Consider the following 16,791-nt stretch of genomic DNA (forward strand, 5'->3'; position numbering starts at 1 on the left):
TAAAGTGGGGATCCCTGGTGAACTGAAGGGGTGCTCCAAAGGACTATCATAAATACGAATCCTACTCACAGCAGCCACTCCGAGTATCAGCCACATGCTGGGCTCTGAGTTGTCCCTGCACCATCTGGGGGAGGTTTCTTTGGGTTTTAAAAAAATTTTTATTTTATTTTATTTTATTTTATTTTTTTTTGTTTTGTTTTGTTTTATTTTATTTTATTTTTAAGTAGGCTCCATGCCCAGCGTGGAGCCCAGTGCAGGGCTTGAACTCACAACCCTGAGCTCAAGAGCTGAGCTGAGATCAAGAGTAGGAGGCTTAAGGGGGCTGAGCCACCCAGGCACCCTATGGAGGTTTCTTTGTTGTGCTAATGACAGTAGTGAGGAAGGCCTGGAGTTGGATAGGGCTGGTTTAAATCTGGACTCCAAAGTGCCCTAATTTTGGGATTTTGAGCCAAGTCACCTAAGTTTCAGTTTCCTCATCTGTAAAATGGGTATCACAGCAGCCCCTGCCTCACAGGGTTCTAATGAGGGTTAGGAGAGATAATACAGGTAAGATGTCAATGTAAACCCTCAAAAATGTTAGCTGTTATGATTAGTCCCATTTTCTGGATGAGGAAAGTGAGGCTCACAGAAAGGAAGTACCTGTCCAAGGTCACATGACACTCAGTGTGTAGTTGGTACAGTGCAGTCTTACCAGCCTCTGGTGCCTGACCTCCCCTCCCTGCTGATGGGCTGGAGGCTGGCAGGAGGGGCCTGCCTGTCTGTGTGCCCAGCCCCCGGCTCTCAGAACTCAGCCCAGTGTGAGCAGGGGGCTGTAGGAGCAGGGGGTGGGGGTACAGCCTCAGGGCCTTGGGGGTTCTTCCTGCTGGAGTGACTTCTGAACCTAGGCCTGAGGGAGAAGGGGGCCTGAGCTGGGAGTGGAGAGGAGGAATGCTGGGGGGAGAGCGCACTCTCTGTAAGGGTCCTGGAAACCGTGAGCGCCAGCTGGCCACATTGTCTTTGCGGGTGTGTAGTGGGATTACAGGTCTGCTGTGCAGGTGAGAAAACTGAGCTCAGAAACGGTGTGCCTCCCAGGCCAAAGCTGACAGCGCCCAGGATAAGTGCTTCCACAGATACTCAAACTCCAGGCCCTGGATGGACCGGGCGTGGGGTGAGGAAGAGCTGGGGAAGCTCAGGCGAAGCAGAGTTGGGGCCTGGGTGGTTGGGGATTTGGGGCCAGGACACTAAAGAGTCAGCCTTGGAGAGATGAGGGAGGAAGGGAGGAGGACGGGCCAACTTGCCCGTGCCTGCCTCCGTGGGAGGAGCACAGAGCAGCTGGTGTGCGTGTGGGAGGGGGTCTCTGGGCTCCGGCGCTGGGAGGCCACCCCTTCTGTTGGGATTTGAACTGGCCAATCAGCATCCACCTTGCCCCCTTCTCTCCCTCTCCTCCCCTCCCCTGCAGCTGGAGCGCTGAGCTCATCCCTGCAGCCCCGGCTGGATGCCTCCGGCCACCACACTCCGCCCCACGTGCTAGCCTTGTTCTCAGTCACTTTGGGACTTCTCAGAATAGTGGTATCTCCTGGGAGGGCTTGGTGGGCACAGCTGGGGAGGGGACCCCAGAGCAGGGTATCCCTGGGGACTCTCAGACTTGCTCTGCAAACTCCTTGGCCCACGCTGGGACTGGCATTGGCCCAGCCCTTGGGGGCCTCGGTTTCCCCTTCTGTTAAATATGGGGCTGAAAACAGCTGAATCTATGGGGCTTTTGAAGTTCCAGTGGTTTTGTCCAGCAGGTAGGTTATTGGTGAGGGTGCCATGAATAACACCTTGCTGTCTCTCTCCCCCAGGCTCTCTCACTGCCTGTGGTCCTCACAGCCTGCAGCCCCACAGAGCCTCAGTGGGAACACTGCCCAGTATGAGGAGGGCAGGGTGGCGGTGGGGCAAAGGCTTAGTGTGTGGCCTTCGGAAAGCTCCTTCACATCTCTGAGCCTCAGTTTCCCCTTGTGGAAAATGGAGATAAAACTAGATTCTACCTATAGAGATTTTTGCGAGGATAAAACGAGATGGCTCCAGTAAAGAAAGTGCTGATCACAAAATCTGGCGCGGGATGTTCACCTGGCAAAGGAGCAAATGTTGGTTGCAGTGTTACTGTTCAGGAGAAGAGCCTAGAAGGCAGTAGTAGGGCAAGTGGCCGGGGTAAGAGCCAAGGGCAGGGAAGGGGAGGCCAGAATCTCAGCTGGTCTGTGTGGATAAGAATCCCCTGGAGGGCTTATCCACAGTGCAGACTCCCAGGCCCCACCTCCCTTTCCCCCTCCCTGAGGATTCAGAGTGACAGTGACAGGGACGCCCATGAGCTGAGAGGCCCGATGAGCAGGGGGGCCGTGGCCTGGAGGCTGTGGGTTGCATTTGGCAGGAGCCAGGCCTCTGCGCTGTAAACAGTGACCTCATGGCTGAGCGCATTGTTTGTGCTGTGGGGATTTGCCCCGGTGTCCGGAAGCTGCAGCTGCTTCACCTCCCGTAGTGTTTCAGCCCCCCTACCCTGGGAGTAGTTGGGAGGATCGCAAGAGGGTGACATGAGACAAGCAGGTGGGGCCCTGTGAGCATGTGACACCGTGAACCCACTGCTGGGCTTATTAATACTTTCAGCACTGATATTAACATCATGTCTTCAAGCTCCGGGCCAACAACAGAGTCAGGTGGAGAGCAGGACTCTAGAGTTGACCCACCTGATTTCAAACCTTGGTTCTGTAGCTTCCTAGCTGTGTGACCTTGGGCAAGTGAGCTTTCCTTTATGGGAATAATAAAGCCCTTCCCGAGGGCATGAAAGGCACATGGTGTCAGAAAGTGACAGCTGGGGCACCTGGGTGGCGCAGTCGTTAAGCGTCTGCCTTTGGCTCAGGGCGTGATCCCAGTGTTCTGGGATCGAGCCCCGCATCAGGCTCCTCGGCTAGGAGCCTGCTTCTTCCTCTCACAGTCACCCTGCTGTGTTCCCTCTCTCACTGGCTGTCTCTCTGTCAAATAAATAAATAAAATCTTAAAAAAAAAAAAAAAAAAGAAAGTGACAGCTGATTCTATAAGTCACCCATGAGAGGTGAGAGCACTCAGGACCACTGAGGCTCAGAGCGGAAGGGAGAGGCGGAGGCCACCAAACTCCTGCCCTCAGGGTACCATGCTCTTTGCTTCTGTGGGCCTCTGCGGGGGGGCACAGGGCTCTGTGGGATCTGAAATTAAGGCTCTTTTGTTCACACTGGAATCCTGAAAGCTGCCTGGGGTTGGGCTTTCTTGACCTAGCAGCCCTTGGCGGTGGGGGACAAATGGGGAAGGAGAGCCTGTGGAGAATAGTGTGGAAGGAGCCTGGGGATTCATAGAAGGGATGAAATCAATAGAATCATTTATGAACCCAGGAGGACCCAGGAATCCACACAGATCATGACTGCTTGGGGAAGGAGAGCGTTGCCTTCCAGGTTGAGGCCATGGTGGGGATGGAGCGACCCCTCAGACGGAGAGGAGCTGGCCTCAAGAGGGAGCACAGTTAGGAGACAGCCTTCCTTGGACAGTGGGTGGGGTGGGTGGTTGAGGGGAGCATCCCTAGTCAAGTTAGGGAGGTGCAGCTCCCCATATTTTAGTCATTCACTCCTCTATCTTCCTCCCTTTTCCCTTCTTGGAACCTTGGATTTGTTTGTTCTCCAAGAAGCATTTACTGGGCACTAGCGTGTGCCAGACCGTGTGCTGCTGCTGGGACCTAGGGATGTGAAGGAGCCCAGGCATGGTCTGGGGCCTTCATCTCTGTGCCCCACTACTCCTGCCCCCGCAGCCTAAGCAGGATGAATGAATGAGTGAGTGAATGAGTGAATGAATGAAGTATTGATCAGGACAGGGGCTTTATGGGTGACCTAATAGCCCTAAACTGGGGACCACAGCCAAGAGCCTGGGGCTGAACACTGCCAGCAAAACCCTGACCCTAAACTCAAGAGTGAGGTTGTGGGGTTTTAGGCCTAGTCCAGTAAAACCAGTGCACAGGGGCGAAGCAGTGATGTTGATGGTGCATTAAAAAGTTGTATTTCTTGATGCTCCAGCCACCAGCCCGGGGACTGTGTCATTTGTTCCTCACAGCAGCCCCTGGGACTGGGCTGTCTCAACTCCACTTCCCAGTGACCACACCGAGACTTCGAATGTGTCATTAAACTTGTGGGTGTCCACACAGAGAGGGATGAAATCAGACGCAGTCTAGTTCCCCCCATCCGCCAAGTCCTTGTTCTGATATTGAGGGGTTGCTCACCCCACTTTGTGGACAGGGGGAGATTCCGGCTGTCCTTGGAGATCTTCAGGGGCAGAGAGCGGCAGTGGGCAACAGAGGGAGGGGGAGGCAGCGCTGAATTTCCTTTCTGGCCGTTGTTTTTCCTGGCCTGTCTCATACTGCCAGCGGGTCCATGCCGAGCTGGGCCTGGGCCCAGGCAGAGGGCAGAGCCAGGGAGGGCCCTCTTCCCTTCCGGCGCGGAGCAGGTGCCACGGCCATTTCCGAGGCTGGCAGGCAGGGAGCGTTGGGCTGTCTGCCCCTCACATACCTCTTGCTGGCAAAGCCCTTGGACTCCTCCAGAGCCCTGGCCACGTTGGCCCCTCAGGCAAATCCCAGGGGCTCCTCCCAGCTCAGCTCACCCTGGCTTTGCATGACCCCAAGTCAGGTCACTTAGGCTGTGAGCCTCAGACAGAATTGGGGTGAAGGTGAATGAGTCTGGCACATGGTAGGTATTCAACAAACAGTAGTCCCTGGACCGCTCAGGGATAGTTGTGATTTACCGGCTCAGAGGGCCTTCCGCATCCCCAGAGGCACCCCTATCTTGGCCTTTGACCCCCAGGGTGTCCTTGAGGAAATGGGGTGCTTTTGCTGCAGAGCCCTGGCCCCAGGATTGGTGTTTGCAGCTCTGTTAGTTCCTTTCTGTACGGATGACTTGGACCCGTGCCCAGCCTTTGTCATTTAGAGCATGCTCTATGTCCCAGACAATTGGAAACCAGCCTCAGGGTCACACCATGACCTCCAGCAAGTCATGCCCCTCTCGGAGCTTCGGCATGACCACTCCCCCGGCACTCACAGTGCTGGCCCAGGGCCAGAGATTTTTGTGCAATAGCTGATTCAGTCCTCCTTTTGGGCCCATGAGGTTGCTGCTATTACTGTACCCATTTTGCAGTTGAGACTGAGGCACAGAGTGGGGAAATGGTTTGCCCAGGATCACATGCTGGTCACAGCAGTGGGATTCAGATGGCTCTGGGGCTGCCCATCGTGCTCTGGTTTCCACTCCTGCTGACTTCCCTCCCTTTAAAATGAGCTTCTGGCCCTGCCACAGGCTCTTATGAGAATTGGAAACACCAAATGCCCTGGATAATTGAAAAGGCCTTGCCAAGAACAGGAAGGGCCTTTCCAGCTTCCTGGGGACTGAACTGTGATACAGACATTGGGAGCACGGGGTGCCTGGGTTGGGGTTTTGCTTCTGCTCTTTCCTGGCTGTGTGACCCCTACCATCTGCTGACTTCTCTGCGCCTCGGTTTCCTCATCTGCTAAATGGGGGTGGTGAGAGACACTGTCTGTCGGGGATTGCTCTGCAGCCAAGGAGGGGTGGGGGGCCCTGCTCATCACCCACTCTTGCTCAGGTCTCTAAGGACATCTCCGTACGGCTGCATAAGGAGCTTGAGGCGGTGGAGAAGAAACGGGCGCGGCTGGAGGAGGAGAACGAGGAGCTTCGGCAGCGGCTCATCGAGACCGAGCTGGCCAAGCAGGTGCTGCAGACGGAGTTGGAACGGCCCAGAGAGGTGAGGGCCCGTCCGTCCCAGGCAGGGCCAGGCGGGGCAGGTGGGGGTGCGCTGACCCCACCCAGCCAGGGGCTCTGAACCGCTGTGTCTGCACGGTTATGCCCCCCGGGCAGAGCTGTCTTATTCACGCGTTCGTTCCTGCAGCACACATTTCCTGAGCACCCACTGTGTGCACTGTGTGCCGGACCCTGAGGACACAGTGGTGAATGAAAGACACCGGTTCCTGTCCTCCAGGAGCCCACAGGCCAAGAAGGAGACAGTCATCCACCAAAGACCCACAGCTGTGGGAGGTTTAACTGAGAAAGCACTCCACATGCCCAGCGTGGGGCCCAGCCCTCTGCCTCAGTTTCCTCACCTCCGGAACAGGACAGTGATGCCCTGAATGGTTGTGAGGACTAGCTGGGATAACTTGTGTGGACATGCTTTAGGGGCTGCCATTTGGTGTGAAGGTGGTGCTGGGGCCAGGCCTCTGGCCAGTGTCTCCACACGGATGTTAGGATGTCAGACACTTCCTGAGTGTGGCCCCCAGGTACCAGCCTCTGTCTTTGCTCCTGTGAGTCTTTCCACGTACACGTACGTTCTGCCTTCTGCTATCTGTTGGGCGTGCAGCATGTTTTACCTCAACAACTTTCATAAAGGCCCGGCGAGGTTGTGATTGTACCCATTTTATGGATGAGGAGACAGCCCCTGAGAGAAGGAGGGATGTCCTCAAGGTCACACAGGGCAGTGGGCTGTACAGAATGCCTCTTGAAAGCCATCAGCCTAGGTGACCTCTAGGGGCTGGAATCCTCCAGAAGTCAGGGGTCTGTGTTCCACATGGCCCCGGCTAGCTTCTGACTGCAGAGACACAGCTGGGCCTCCGCTATCTGGCTGCTCACGAGGGTATTCTAGGATTGTACATTGTTCTAGAGCACTCCTCACCTTCCCTGAGGGCAGGCATGCCAGCGATCCAGGACTGAGACGCCACAGCCCTGAGGCCAGAACAGTCCTCCGGCTGCCCTTCCTCCTGGGCCTGTTGGTGTGATGTGCCAATAGCTTCTCAGTGTAGAGACACGGGGCATTTGCTGCTAAGGGCTGCTGAGCCCTGCTCTGCTCCAGGGCTGGGTGGGAGGCGCCCTCCCTCAAGACACCCTCCTGCCCCCCCCCCCCCGGCCTGGCCCACAACACAGGGGCCATCTCCACACATCTCATTGCTGCCATCCTTGATAGTAAAAAGGGGAGACAGTTTCAGAGAGTGCCTTGGAGCTTAGCATGTTTCTTTTTTGTTTTTCAAAGATTATTTATTTTAGAGAGAGAGTGTGTGTGAGCCGGGGGGGGGGGGCAAAGGGAGAGGGATAGAGGATAGAAGCAGACTCCGCACTGAGCATATGTAGAGCTCAATCTTAGGACCCTGAGATTATGACCCGAGCTGAAATCAAGAGTTGGACACTTAACCGACTGAGCCACCCAGGGCCGCAACTCAGCGTGTTTCTATTGTAAAGGAGAGGAAACTGAGGCCCAGAGGGCGACAGCTTGCCTGGCTTCACCCCCCCTTCCTTGGCAGAGATGTGGCTGAGACCCCGAAGCCACGTCCCCTCTAAGTCTCTGTTTTTCCATCTGTGACATCGGGATACCAACAGTACCCAGCTCGTGAAGTTGTTTCTGACCAGCAATAAGATTGAGTAACCATAGAACACTATGAAGCAGTTAAAAAGAACAAAGTAGTATGGCAATTCCTGAACAAATTCAACATGCAATTATTGTATGAGCCAACAATTGGGATATATGGGACATATGCCCCAAAGAATTGAAAGCAGGAACGTGAACAGATATTGGTACCCTTCTGTTCCTAGCAGCATTATTCATAATAGGGCAAAAGGTAGAAGCAACCCAAATGTCCATCAGTGTGTGTGTGTGTGTGTGTGTGTGTGTGTGTGTATATACATACGGTGGGTTCTTGGTAAGCTTCGAGAAGGAATGAAATTCTGACACATGCTACACCGTGGATGAACCTTGGAGACATGATGCTGTGTGAAATAAGCCAGCCACCGATGGACCAGTATTATATGGTTCCACTTATAGGACATACTTAGGGTAGTCCTGCTTCATAGACACAGAAAGCAGGGTAGACGTAGCCAGGTGCTGGAGAGAGGAGGGACTGGGGAATTGGTATTCAGTGGCTATAGACTTTAAGTTTAGGGTAATAAAAAAGTTCTAGAGATGAATAGTGGTTGCTTGACAAAGTGAATGCACCTCATGTCACTGAAATGTGTACTTGAAAATGACTAGAAATGGTAAATTTCATGTTATGTATACCTTAGCACAATTAAAAAAAAGAATAAGGTAGATACATAAGTACTGATGCTGAAAGATCTCGAACAGGAGAAGAAAGTCCACTAATTATTTTGCAGAGGCATACAGAACAGACTGGTTTGGGGCACGTATGTGCACAAACTCATAGCAAACAAAAGTGTGGAGGAAAATCCACTGAACTAAGGAGTCAGAGATGGTGGGAATAGCACGGGGAAATGACTTTGCTTTGTATTCTTTTAATCAATGCTGTAGTGAAGTGGGTTTGGTGGGGGGATTATTTGTGAAATTTGAAATGTAGTCAAGCATGTAAAGAGCCCTGTGTGGTGCCAGGCACACAGTAGGTGCTCAAGAAACTGGTTTACTTCCCCTTGGAAGGTCTGGCCCCGCCTGGCATGCCCCTTGGTGTCTCAGGATCTGGGCGAGGGGGCGTGGCCCTGTGCTTATTTGCTGATTGCCTCCCCCCCTCCTTCCTGACATGGTTGCCATGGAGATGAGGGTCCCTTAGCAATCCTGCCAGAGCTGCTGGCGTCCCATCATCCAGATCTGCCTTTGCCATCCTGACAGGTTGCTGTGGCGATACTGTCACCCAGCTGGGAACAGGAGCCCCTGGCCTGAGCTGATGTGGTTGCCATGGAGATGGCGCTTCACTAGAGAGAAGGGAGGGTGGCCAGCCCTAGCCGCCCTCCGCCGTGGCCCTGTTGCCCAGCTGGGCTGCAGCTCAGTTATCGTAACACCAGCCTCCCCCTTGCCCAGGATCATTCACCCGTTCTCGTATTTTAGGCAGAAAGCCAGTGTGAGTGTTGACGTGATGTATTAGAATATAGCTGCTGTGTCTGAGTGCTTGCTCTGTACCAGGCACCACACCAAGCATTTTGTATACCTCCTCATGTTGTGACACCAGCAGCCCCAACATACCTAGTGTTGTTATCCTCATTTTACAGGTGGTACTCTTTTTTTTTAAAATTTATTTATTTATTTATTTTTTATTTATAATGATTTTTTATTTTATTATGTTAGTCACCATAAGTACTCTTCTTGACAGTATTTTAATGGTGATATAATTCACATTCTCTAAAAGTCGCCATTTTAAAATGTCAAATTTAATGGTTTTTAATATATTCATAATGTTCTGCGTCCATCACCATGATCTAAATCTAGAATATTTCCGTTGTCCCGGAGAGAAACCCCATAGCTGTTAGCAGTCACCTCCCATTCCCCCTGCCCTCCAGCCCCTGGCAACCGCTAATCTACACTCTGTGGATTTGCCCGTTCCAGACGTTTCATACAAATGGAATCTTGCAATGTGTGATTTTTTGTGACTGACTTCTTTCACGCAGCATCAGGTTTTCAAGGTTCATCTGTGTTGAAGCTTGTGTCAAGTACGTCATACCTTTTCATGGTCAAATAATAATCCATTGTATGGATAGACATTTTGATGTCCACTCATCAGTTGATGGACATGTAGGTTGTTTCCACCTTCTTTTTCTTTTTTTAAAGATTTTATTTATTTATTTGAGAGAGAGAGACAGAGTGAGAGAGAGAGAAAGAGAGAGAATATGAGCATCAGGCAGAGGGAGAGGGAGAAGCAGGCTCCCCGCTGAGATCCGTGTTCAGTTCTCTTGGGTTTATACCAAGGAGCGGGCCACTGCATGTAGATGGGACTGGGGAAAGACAACGATGGGATTCTAACCCGGGACTCCCAAGGTCACACTGACTCTCAGGTGCTGCTCCACCCTCTTCGCCCTATCCAGGCACCTCCCTAGGGTCCTGCTGTGTTTTCAGAACCTCCGAAGGGGCTGCTCATGTCAGTGAGTGAGTCCCTCCGTCTCTGGCTCAGGCTTCTTGTCCTGATTCCCACTCTGATGGGGTAGGCAGGTAGTCAGATCACCCAGGTTCAAATCTTGGCTCTGCTGGCAGTGTCGTCTGATGAAGCCGGGCCATGGTCTGTGTGGTGCAGGTGCAGGGCAAACTCGAATTTGGGGTCACACGGGCCTGAGTTTGAATGCTGGCTTTGCCACTCACTTGCCAATGACTGTGCTGCTGGGCAAATCGTGTAACTAACTGTTCCAGGGCTCAGTTTGTTCGTTTATAAAACAGGAATCCGAACCCCTGCTTCTCAGAGACAAGCGGGTGAAGTGCTTAGTGGAGAGGAAGGGCTTGGTGAATACTGATTATCATCATTACACTTAAAACTGCTGCCTGGCTATGGGTCTGGGGCAGCATTTACCTTAAAAAATACATTTCTGCTGCCCTTAGCAAGGCGTGGTCCGTGTCGAGCTGCCACTTGCCCGTGGCAGGAGCAGTTACACCGCAAATCAGTGCCTGCCATTGGCAGTGTATGTCCCTGTGACTTCTGATCTGGGGCTCGAGTCTAAACCAGTCTTTGCTTCCTCCCCCCAGATGGTCTCCCCTTAGCCAGGGGCCACTCGGCCTCTAGCTGTTTCAGCTGCTCTGGAGGAAGAATGGCTCAGTCTTCGAGATGCACCCCCACCCCAGGTCCCCTCTCGAGTAAATTTTGCACACACAGCATGGTCCGCGTTTTCAGTGAGACCCTTTCAAACATGCCCTCCATATTTGGCGAAAATCTGTCCAGCTGTTTTGGCAGCAGGTTCATTTTATTCCTTAAGGTTGGTCTTTGTTTCTTGGTAGCACGGATGCACGGAAGGTGTTCGAGAGCAGGGGGCCCTCCAGAGCGGTGCTCAGGCAGCCTCTCTGTGCAGGCTGGACGTGCGGGGGACACAATCTACTAGTCTCCTAGAGAAGGACAAGGGAGGACATAGCTCCGGCTCCTCCTAGGAGCCGTTAGACCAAGGATGCTTCGAGGCGCCACCCTGGCTGCTCAAAGGTGGCCTTGTGAGTTGCTCGTAGGTGGGGAAGCCCTTGATGTGTGCCAGGCCAAAGAATGTGCCCTTGGGGTCCGTCACTTAGCGACCGGCATTCTTGTTGGTGTCTGGCACTGTCCTGCCTTGCCCCTTCCTTCCCACTCCCCCGGGGAATCCACAAAGGGGCTCTGACAGGCCCTGGCTCCCCGGAGGGGCACCGCAGCCCCCCAGGCTGCCTGGCCAGCTGCTGTCCTGCAGGGGGAGGGGGTCTTTGTGCTCTGTGAGCCTGCCTTGTTTTCCCTCCAGAGCTGAAGGGTACTGTGGGAGCCCAAATGGCTTAGATGGGGGGAGGGGGTCAGTTCCAACCAGAAAAGGCTGGAGTTATTCTGGTCCTGAAAGGGCTTGCTGCTCTGGCCCCTCTTTTCTGCCTACTGCCCTCCCTTCCCGGCGAGGTTCATGGCTCTCAGAGCTTACTCTTTGCCAGTTGGAAAGGTGTCCAGTGACTTTTCTTGGGAAAGTATATTAGAAACGTCTCACTATGATTTTCTCCCCCTCCACCCGACAGGGTATATATATATGCTTAATAGAGAAAGACTAACAGAAAATACAAGTAAGTCATAAGGAGGAAAAATTCACCCGTAATCCAGTATTCAGAGGGAGTTACTCCGAGTAATTATCAAATTATTCTTTGGGAGGGGCATCTACTTCCAATACATTTGTCTATTTATATGCACACACATGTTGAAATGTATATGTCTATGTGCGTTTTCTTCCCCTAACAGAAGCTTAATGAAGCACAAATACGTCATAAAAGCTCATAAATGCAGGCCCAGCCTACCACTAAGGATGCATACATCAGACTCCAGTTGTATTGGTTGCCTCGGGCTGGAAAACTGGTGACTTGGGTTCACTGTATTCCTTTTTGTGATTTTTTTTTTTAAGTGTAGTTGACATACAATGTGACATTGGTTTCAGGTGTACGACGTAGTGATTCAGCAAGTCTATACATTATGCTGTGCCCACTGCAAGTGTAACAACCAGCTGTCACCACGCAACCCTATTATAACACCATTGACTACATTCCCTATGCTGTGCCTTTCACCCCCTTAACTGAAAGCCTAGGTCTCTCATTCCCCTTCCCCCATTTTGCCCCCCTTCCCCCATTTTTGTGGTTTTTGAAGTTTGAACAATGTGAATGTGTTATCCAAAAAATAATAATAACAACCCTACATGAAAAAGAAGGAAGCCTCTCTTACCCACCTTCCTCAGTTCTGCTCCCGACTCAGCTTAAACCGTGGTTAGCAGGTTGGTTTGTATCTTTTTAGGCCTTTCTCTGTGTTCACACAATGTGTATTTCTCTGTGTATTTTTAGAAAATAAAGATGGGATTATATTGTATCCATGGTTTCTGTAACATGTAGAATAATGTAGCATGAACAGAAACTTTTTTAAAATGCTGGATGTTTGCGGTTTTCTTTTGCCTAAGGTGCTTATTATAAAAATCAAAGATCACAGAGTCAAGTAAACATAGGAAGGAAAGAAAGTCTAAAAGCGCACCGTCTATTTCGGTGTTTTAAACACAGAGCCAAAGGTTGAGAAGGAGCTCCAGCTGGCCGTCAGCTGTGGTCACGCTCAGGTTGGGGAGGAGAATGGCTGGGGGTCTTCTGATTTGTCAGCATTGTACAGATTTACAGTGAGAATGTATTTTTGTATATTATTTTAAAATTTTTTTCAAAGATTTTGTAATGAAAAAAAATTTTTAAAGAAAAAGCTGGAGGACCCCCCCGCCCCCCCGCCCGCCAATGTGGGGGAAGAAGAGGGCTGTATTCTCATTAACAGCCTGGTGTATATTCTTCAGACCTTTCCCACCCTGTGTGTACACACACACACACACACACACACACACACCCCTTACTTTTATAATAATGGTAACATGCTCTAGGTTTCTTTTAATAACAGCTTTATTGAGATATAAATTCACATACGATTAAGTTTGTCTTTTTAAAGTATACAGTTCAGTGGTCTTGTAGAATATTCAGAGTTATACAACCTTCACCACTTTCTCCATCCAGGACATTTTCATCACCCCAACAAGAAACCCTACACCCACCGACAGTCACTCCCCAGCCACTCCCAGCCCGTGGGCAACCACTAATCTACTTTCTGCCCTTGTAGATTTGCCTGTTATGGACATTTTATGTAAATGTATCCTAGACTGTGTGGCCTTTTGTGACTGGCTTCTTTCACTTAGCATGGTGTTCTCAAGATACGCACATGTGGTATCAAGTATGAGCACTTCATTGTTTTCGATGGCTGAGCGATGTTCCCTGGTGTGGATATACCACATTTTGTTTATCCATTTATCAGTTGGTGGACATTTGGGTTGTGGGTTTTGTTTCGTGAGTTCCTTCTTTTCCTTACCGAGATGTCTCAGAGACTTTACTATGTCAGGAAATCTCACTCCCCTCTGTCCTTTTAATGGCGTTAGGCTTTACATGATTTCATTCCCTTATATGTGGTGGCCCGGAGCCCTTAGTGCTCCAGCCCCCCCTTCCTGTCACCCCATTTCCCCCCTCCAGGGAGTCTTTCAGCTCAGTTTTATACGGAGAGGAAGGGGTTCACCCAGGATCATAAACTCAGTGTTGTGGGGTTGCCAGAGTTCAGCTCCCAGCTGAGGCCACCCTTCCCCCTGAGCTTGTGATAAGCCGGCCCAGATCTGCAAGCCTGACCATCTCTCCCCACAGTCCCCACCTCTCCACTCACTCCATGCCCGGGTGTCCCTCTCAGCACGCCCTTCCCAGGTGCCATTTGTGGGAGGGGCTGTTTGTGGGGGGAACCTGTTTTGTGGCGTCACCCCATTTCCTACCTTCTCCTGCTTGATTTTAAAAGAACCCAAATCAGCCCTTCTCAAATACTGGCTCTTCGCTCTTGGCTCCCAGCGTCTGAAATATCAGCCTCTGCCTTCCTGCCTCATTTGCATTTCAAAAGGTCTCTTTAGGATTTGATTGGGCTCCAAGATATACTTCAGACCCCAGCTGGAGTTCATTTCCCTGGCTCTCAGGTTCCAGCCTGGGCTGTGCAGTAGACGTCAACCTGGGAAGCTGTTTAAAAATACCGCTGCCTGGGACCCAGCCTGGACCAATTATAGCAGAATCCCTGGGACCTGGAGCATCCGTGTTTATTGTTTAACTTCCCCCAGGTAATTCCGATGTGCGCCCAGCTTGAGAACCACTGTGCTCCCTCCACTCTGGCCCTCATCAAAGAAGGCATAATTTCCCTTTCCAAGTCTTGGGAACTATATCAAGAGCTCGGTCAGGAACTGGCCCCTGGTCAGCTATGAATTTGCTGTGGGACCTTTCTCCCACCTTCAGTGAGGTGGGGGCTTGGATTAGGCCAGTGGTTCTCACTTTCAGAGTTGGGTGTGAGAGGTGGGGGGCTAAGGAAGCATATATTCAAACACCTGGGAGCATTCTCAAAAAAATACTTGTTGAACTTGAAAAGTCAAAGGCAACCTAAGTGTGGTTTTATACACCAGTAATAAAATCATCCCTCTCACGGGGAGGGGTGTTTAATAGACTCATGCATCTAACTGAGGGGCTTTTATTTAAAAAATTTTTTTTTAAAGATTTTATTTATTTATTTATTTATTTATTTATTTATTTATTTATTTATTTAAGAGACAGAGCAGAGGAAGGGAGAAAATCTCAAGCAGACTCTCTGCTGAGTGCGTGGTAGGGGACATGGGGGGAGCTCGATCCCATGACCTTGATTGAGATCACGACTTTAGCTGAAGTCAAGAGTTGGTTGCTTAGGTTGCTTGACCGACTGAGCCACCCAGGTGCCCCCTGAGTGGCTTTTTTAAACATCAAGAAACTAGTAAAAATTATTGTACTCTTTCCTCAAGTTCCCCTCCATAGGGCTTGTGCCATTTTGTATTCTTCCCGGCAGTATAGGACTTCTCCTTCTTCTCCATACCTTCATCAACAGTATTTATTGTCAGATGTTTGGATTTTTGCCAGTCTGATAGGTGAGAAATGGTATCTGGGTGTAGTTTTCATTTGCATTTCTCCATCTTGAATAGGGTTGAACATCTTCCTACGGCTACAAGCCATTTACCTTTCTTTTCCTGTGAACAGTGTTTCATATCTCTAGCACATTTTAGTATAGGTTTGTTGGCCTTTTTGTTTTCTATTTTATGAAGCTCTTTATGTAGGATATTAACCCTTTGTCAGGGCAATAAATTGCAAAAAATTTTTTCCCAGTATCGTTTATACTTTTACTTTCTTAGGGTACTTTTTTTCCATGTAGAGTTTGCTTATCTAATTAATAGTATAAATTTCAACAAAAAATCAGTTTCTTTCTGTATCAGTTCTGGATTTTTAATTATGATTATTATAGTGGTATTTTGCATGAAAACTTAACAATTTAAATTGTGAAGAACCGAGCAGTCCCTCCTGTGTAATTGTGATCTATTTTACCTGTATACATTTTGTTTATTAGTATGCATCCCCAGTTGGAGTCCATGAGGACAGGATTTCCCCCGAAATGGAGATTTGCCTGCTTATGGAAGAGTCCCGTTGGGAATAACACCACCAAGGGGCTTCAGAGCATTCACACCAATGGCCTCCGCCATCCCATGGGGAGCTCTAGAGCTGGGACGGCTGTTTAGAATCTGAGTTGAGGCAGGAGGCCATGGACCAGTCGTTGCATGTGGGCTCCCCCCAGGGAGGGCACATGACCTCGAATGACGGGACTGCCCTCAGCCAGTGGCATCACTGGGAGGGGACTCAGCTTTGAGGTCTTATTTGGGGGAACAGGTGCCCCAGTTCTGAGGAGGGGGGCATCTGGATGGAGTACCACAATATCCTCCCCAGGTACCCTGTCTGGCTTGGTCACTGCTGTGTCCCCTGTGCCTCCCTGCACCTGGCACATAATAGGTACTCAGGAAATCTTTGAATGAATAAAAGACACAGAAGAACAGAAACCCAGATTTCTGGGTCTTGGCCCAGGCCAACTGGATCATAACGGGGGGGGGGGCGGGGGACCCTGGGCTGGTGTGATCAGAGTCCTCTCCTCATGTGCTTCTAGCCCGCTGGGTGTTCTTGAGGGCCCCTCTGGCTCAGTGGTTTGTGCTGGACAAGGCCTGGATGTGGCTGGGCTAGGCTGGGCAGGGAGCAGGGCCCTCAGTGGAACCCTAGGCACCTTGACTACTCTTTGATGCCCACCACCCCGTGAGCTTTCAGTTTTGTGTGTTTTTGTTTTTTAATTTCTAGCATTCCTTGAAGAAAAGAGGAACCCGCTCCCTGGGGAAGACAGACAAGAAGCCTTCCGTGCAGGTATTTCCCGGCAGCCCCCATGGCCCCCAGAGGCAGGTTTGAATCTGAAGGGCCAAGGCTTAACTCCAAGTGGCCTGGGAAGCCCACCCTTCCCCAACCTCAACCCCACCCTCCTCTTTTTCATTTTCTTGGCTTCAGTGCTCATTTCACTTCCCAAAACCATGCTGTGAGCCCGTGGTTCTCACACCGGCAGACAGATAAAGTGCTATATACAGATGTAGCTCAGGTCAGGCATAGACGACAGTGAGCCTCTCCTGGTCCTGGACTGTCAGCATGCCAGGCACTCTTCCTGCATTATGTCCTTTAATCCTTCCCATGGCTCCGTGAGGAAGGGAGTGTTATTTTCCCATTTTACAACATGAGGAAACTATAGTAGTGATGGTAGTAGCAGTGGCAGGATGTCACCTACTCCAGGAAGCCCTCCTGGGCTCCACAGGCTGTGCCGTGCTCCATCCTTGGTGCAGTGTCCAGGAGGTCTCCCTCTCTGCTTCCCCTGCTCCTCGAGAGTCAGGCCCTTGTCTGATTCCTTCCTGTGTCCCCAGCACGTTGTTAGTGGTGGCTGGT

General features: G+C 50.9%; 1 protein-coding gene across 2 annotated transcripts in view; it reads left to right on the plus strand.

The window, feature by feature from the left end:
- SOGA1 (suppressor of glucose, autophagy associated 1) overlaps window positions 1-16,791 on the plus strand; it is a 66,777-nt gene that overhangs the window by 19,994 nt on the left and 29,992 nt on the right. For both annotated transcript variants that reach the window (XM_044385807.3, XM_026503446.4), the window contains exons 3-4: window positions 5,620-5,778; window positions 16,165-16,227. In XM_044385807.3, the coding sequence (XP_044241742.1) occupies window positions 5,620-5,778; window positions 16,165-16,227 (222 nt within the window). The remainder of the gene's footprint in view (window positions 1-5,619; window positions 5,779-16,164; window positions 16,228-16,791) is intronic.

This window comes from Ursus arctos, unplaced genomic scaffold (assembly GCF_023065955.2).
Source record: "Ursus arctos isolate Adak ecotype North America unplaced genomic scaffold, UrsArc2.0 scaffold_16, whole genome shotgun sequence".
NCBI lineage: Eukaryota > Metazoa > Chordata > Mammalia > Carnivora > Ursidae > Ursus > Ursus arctos.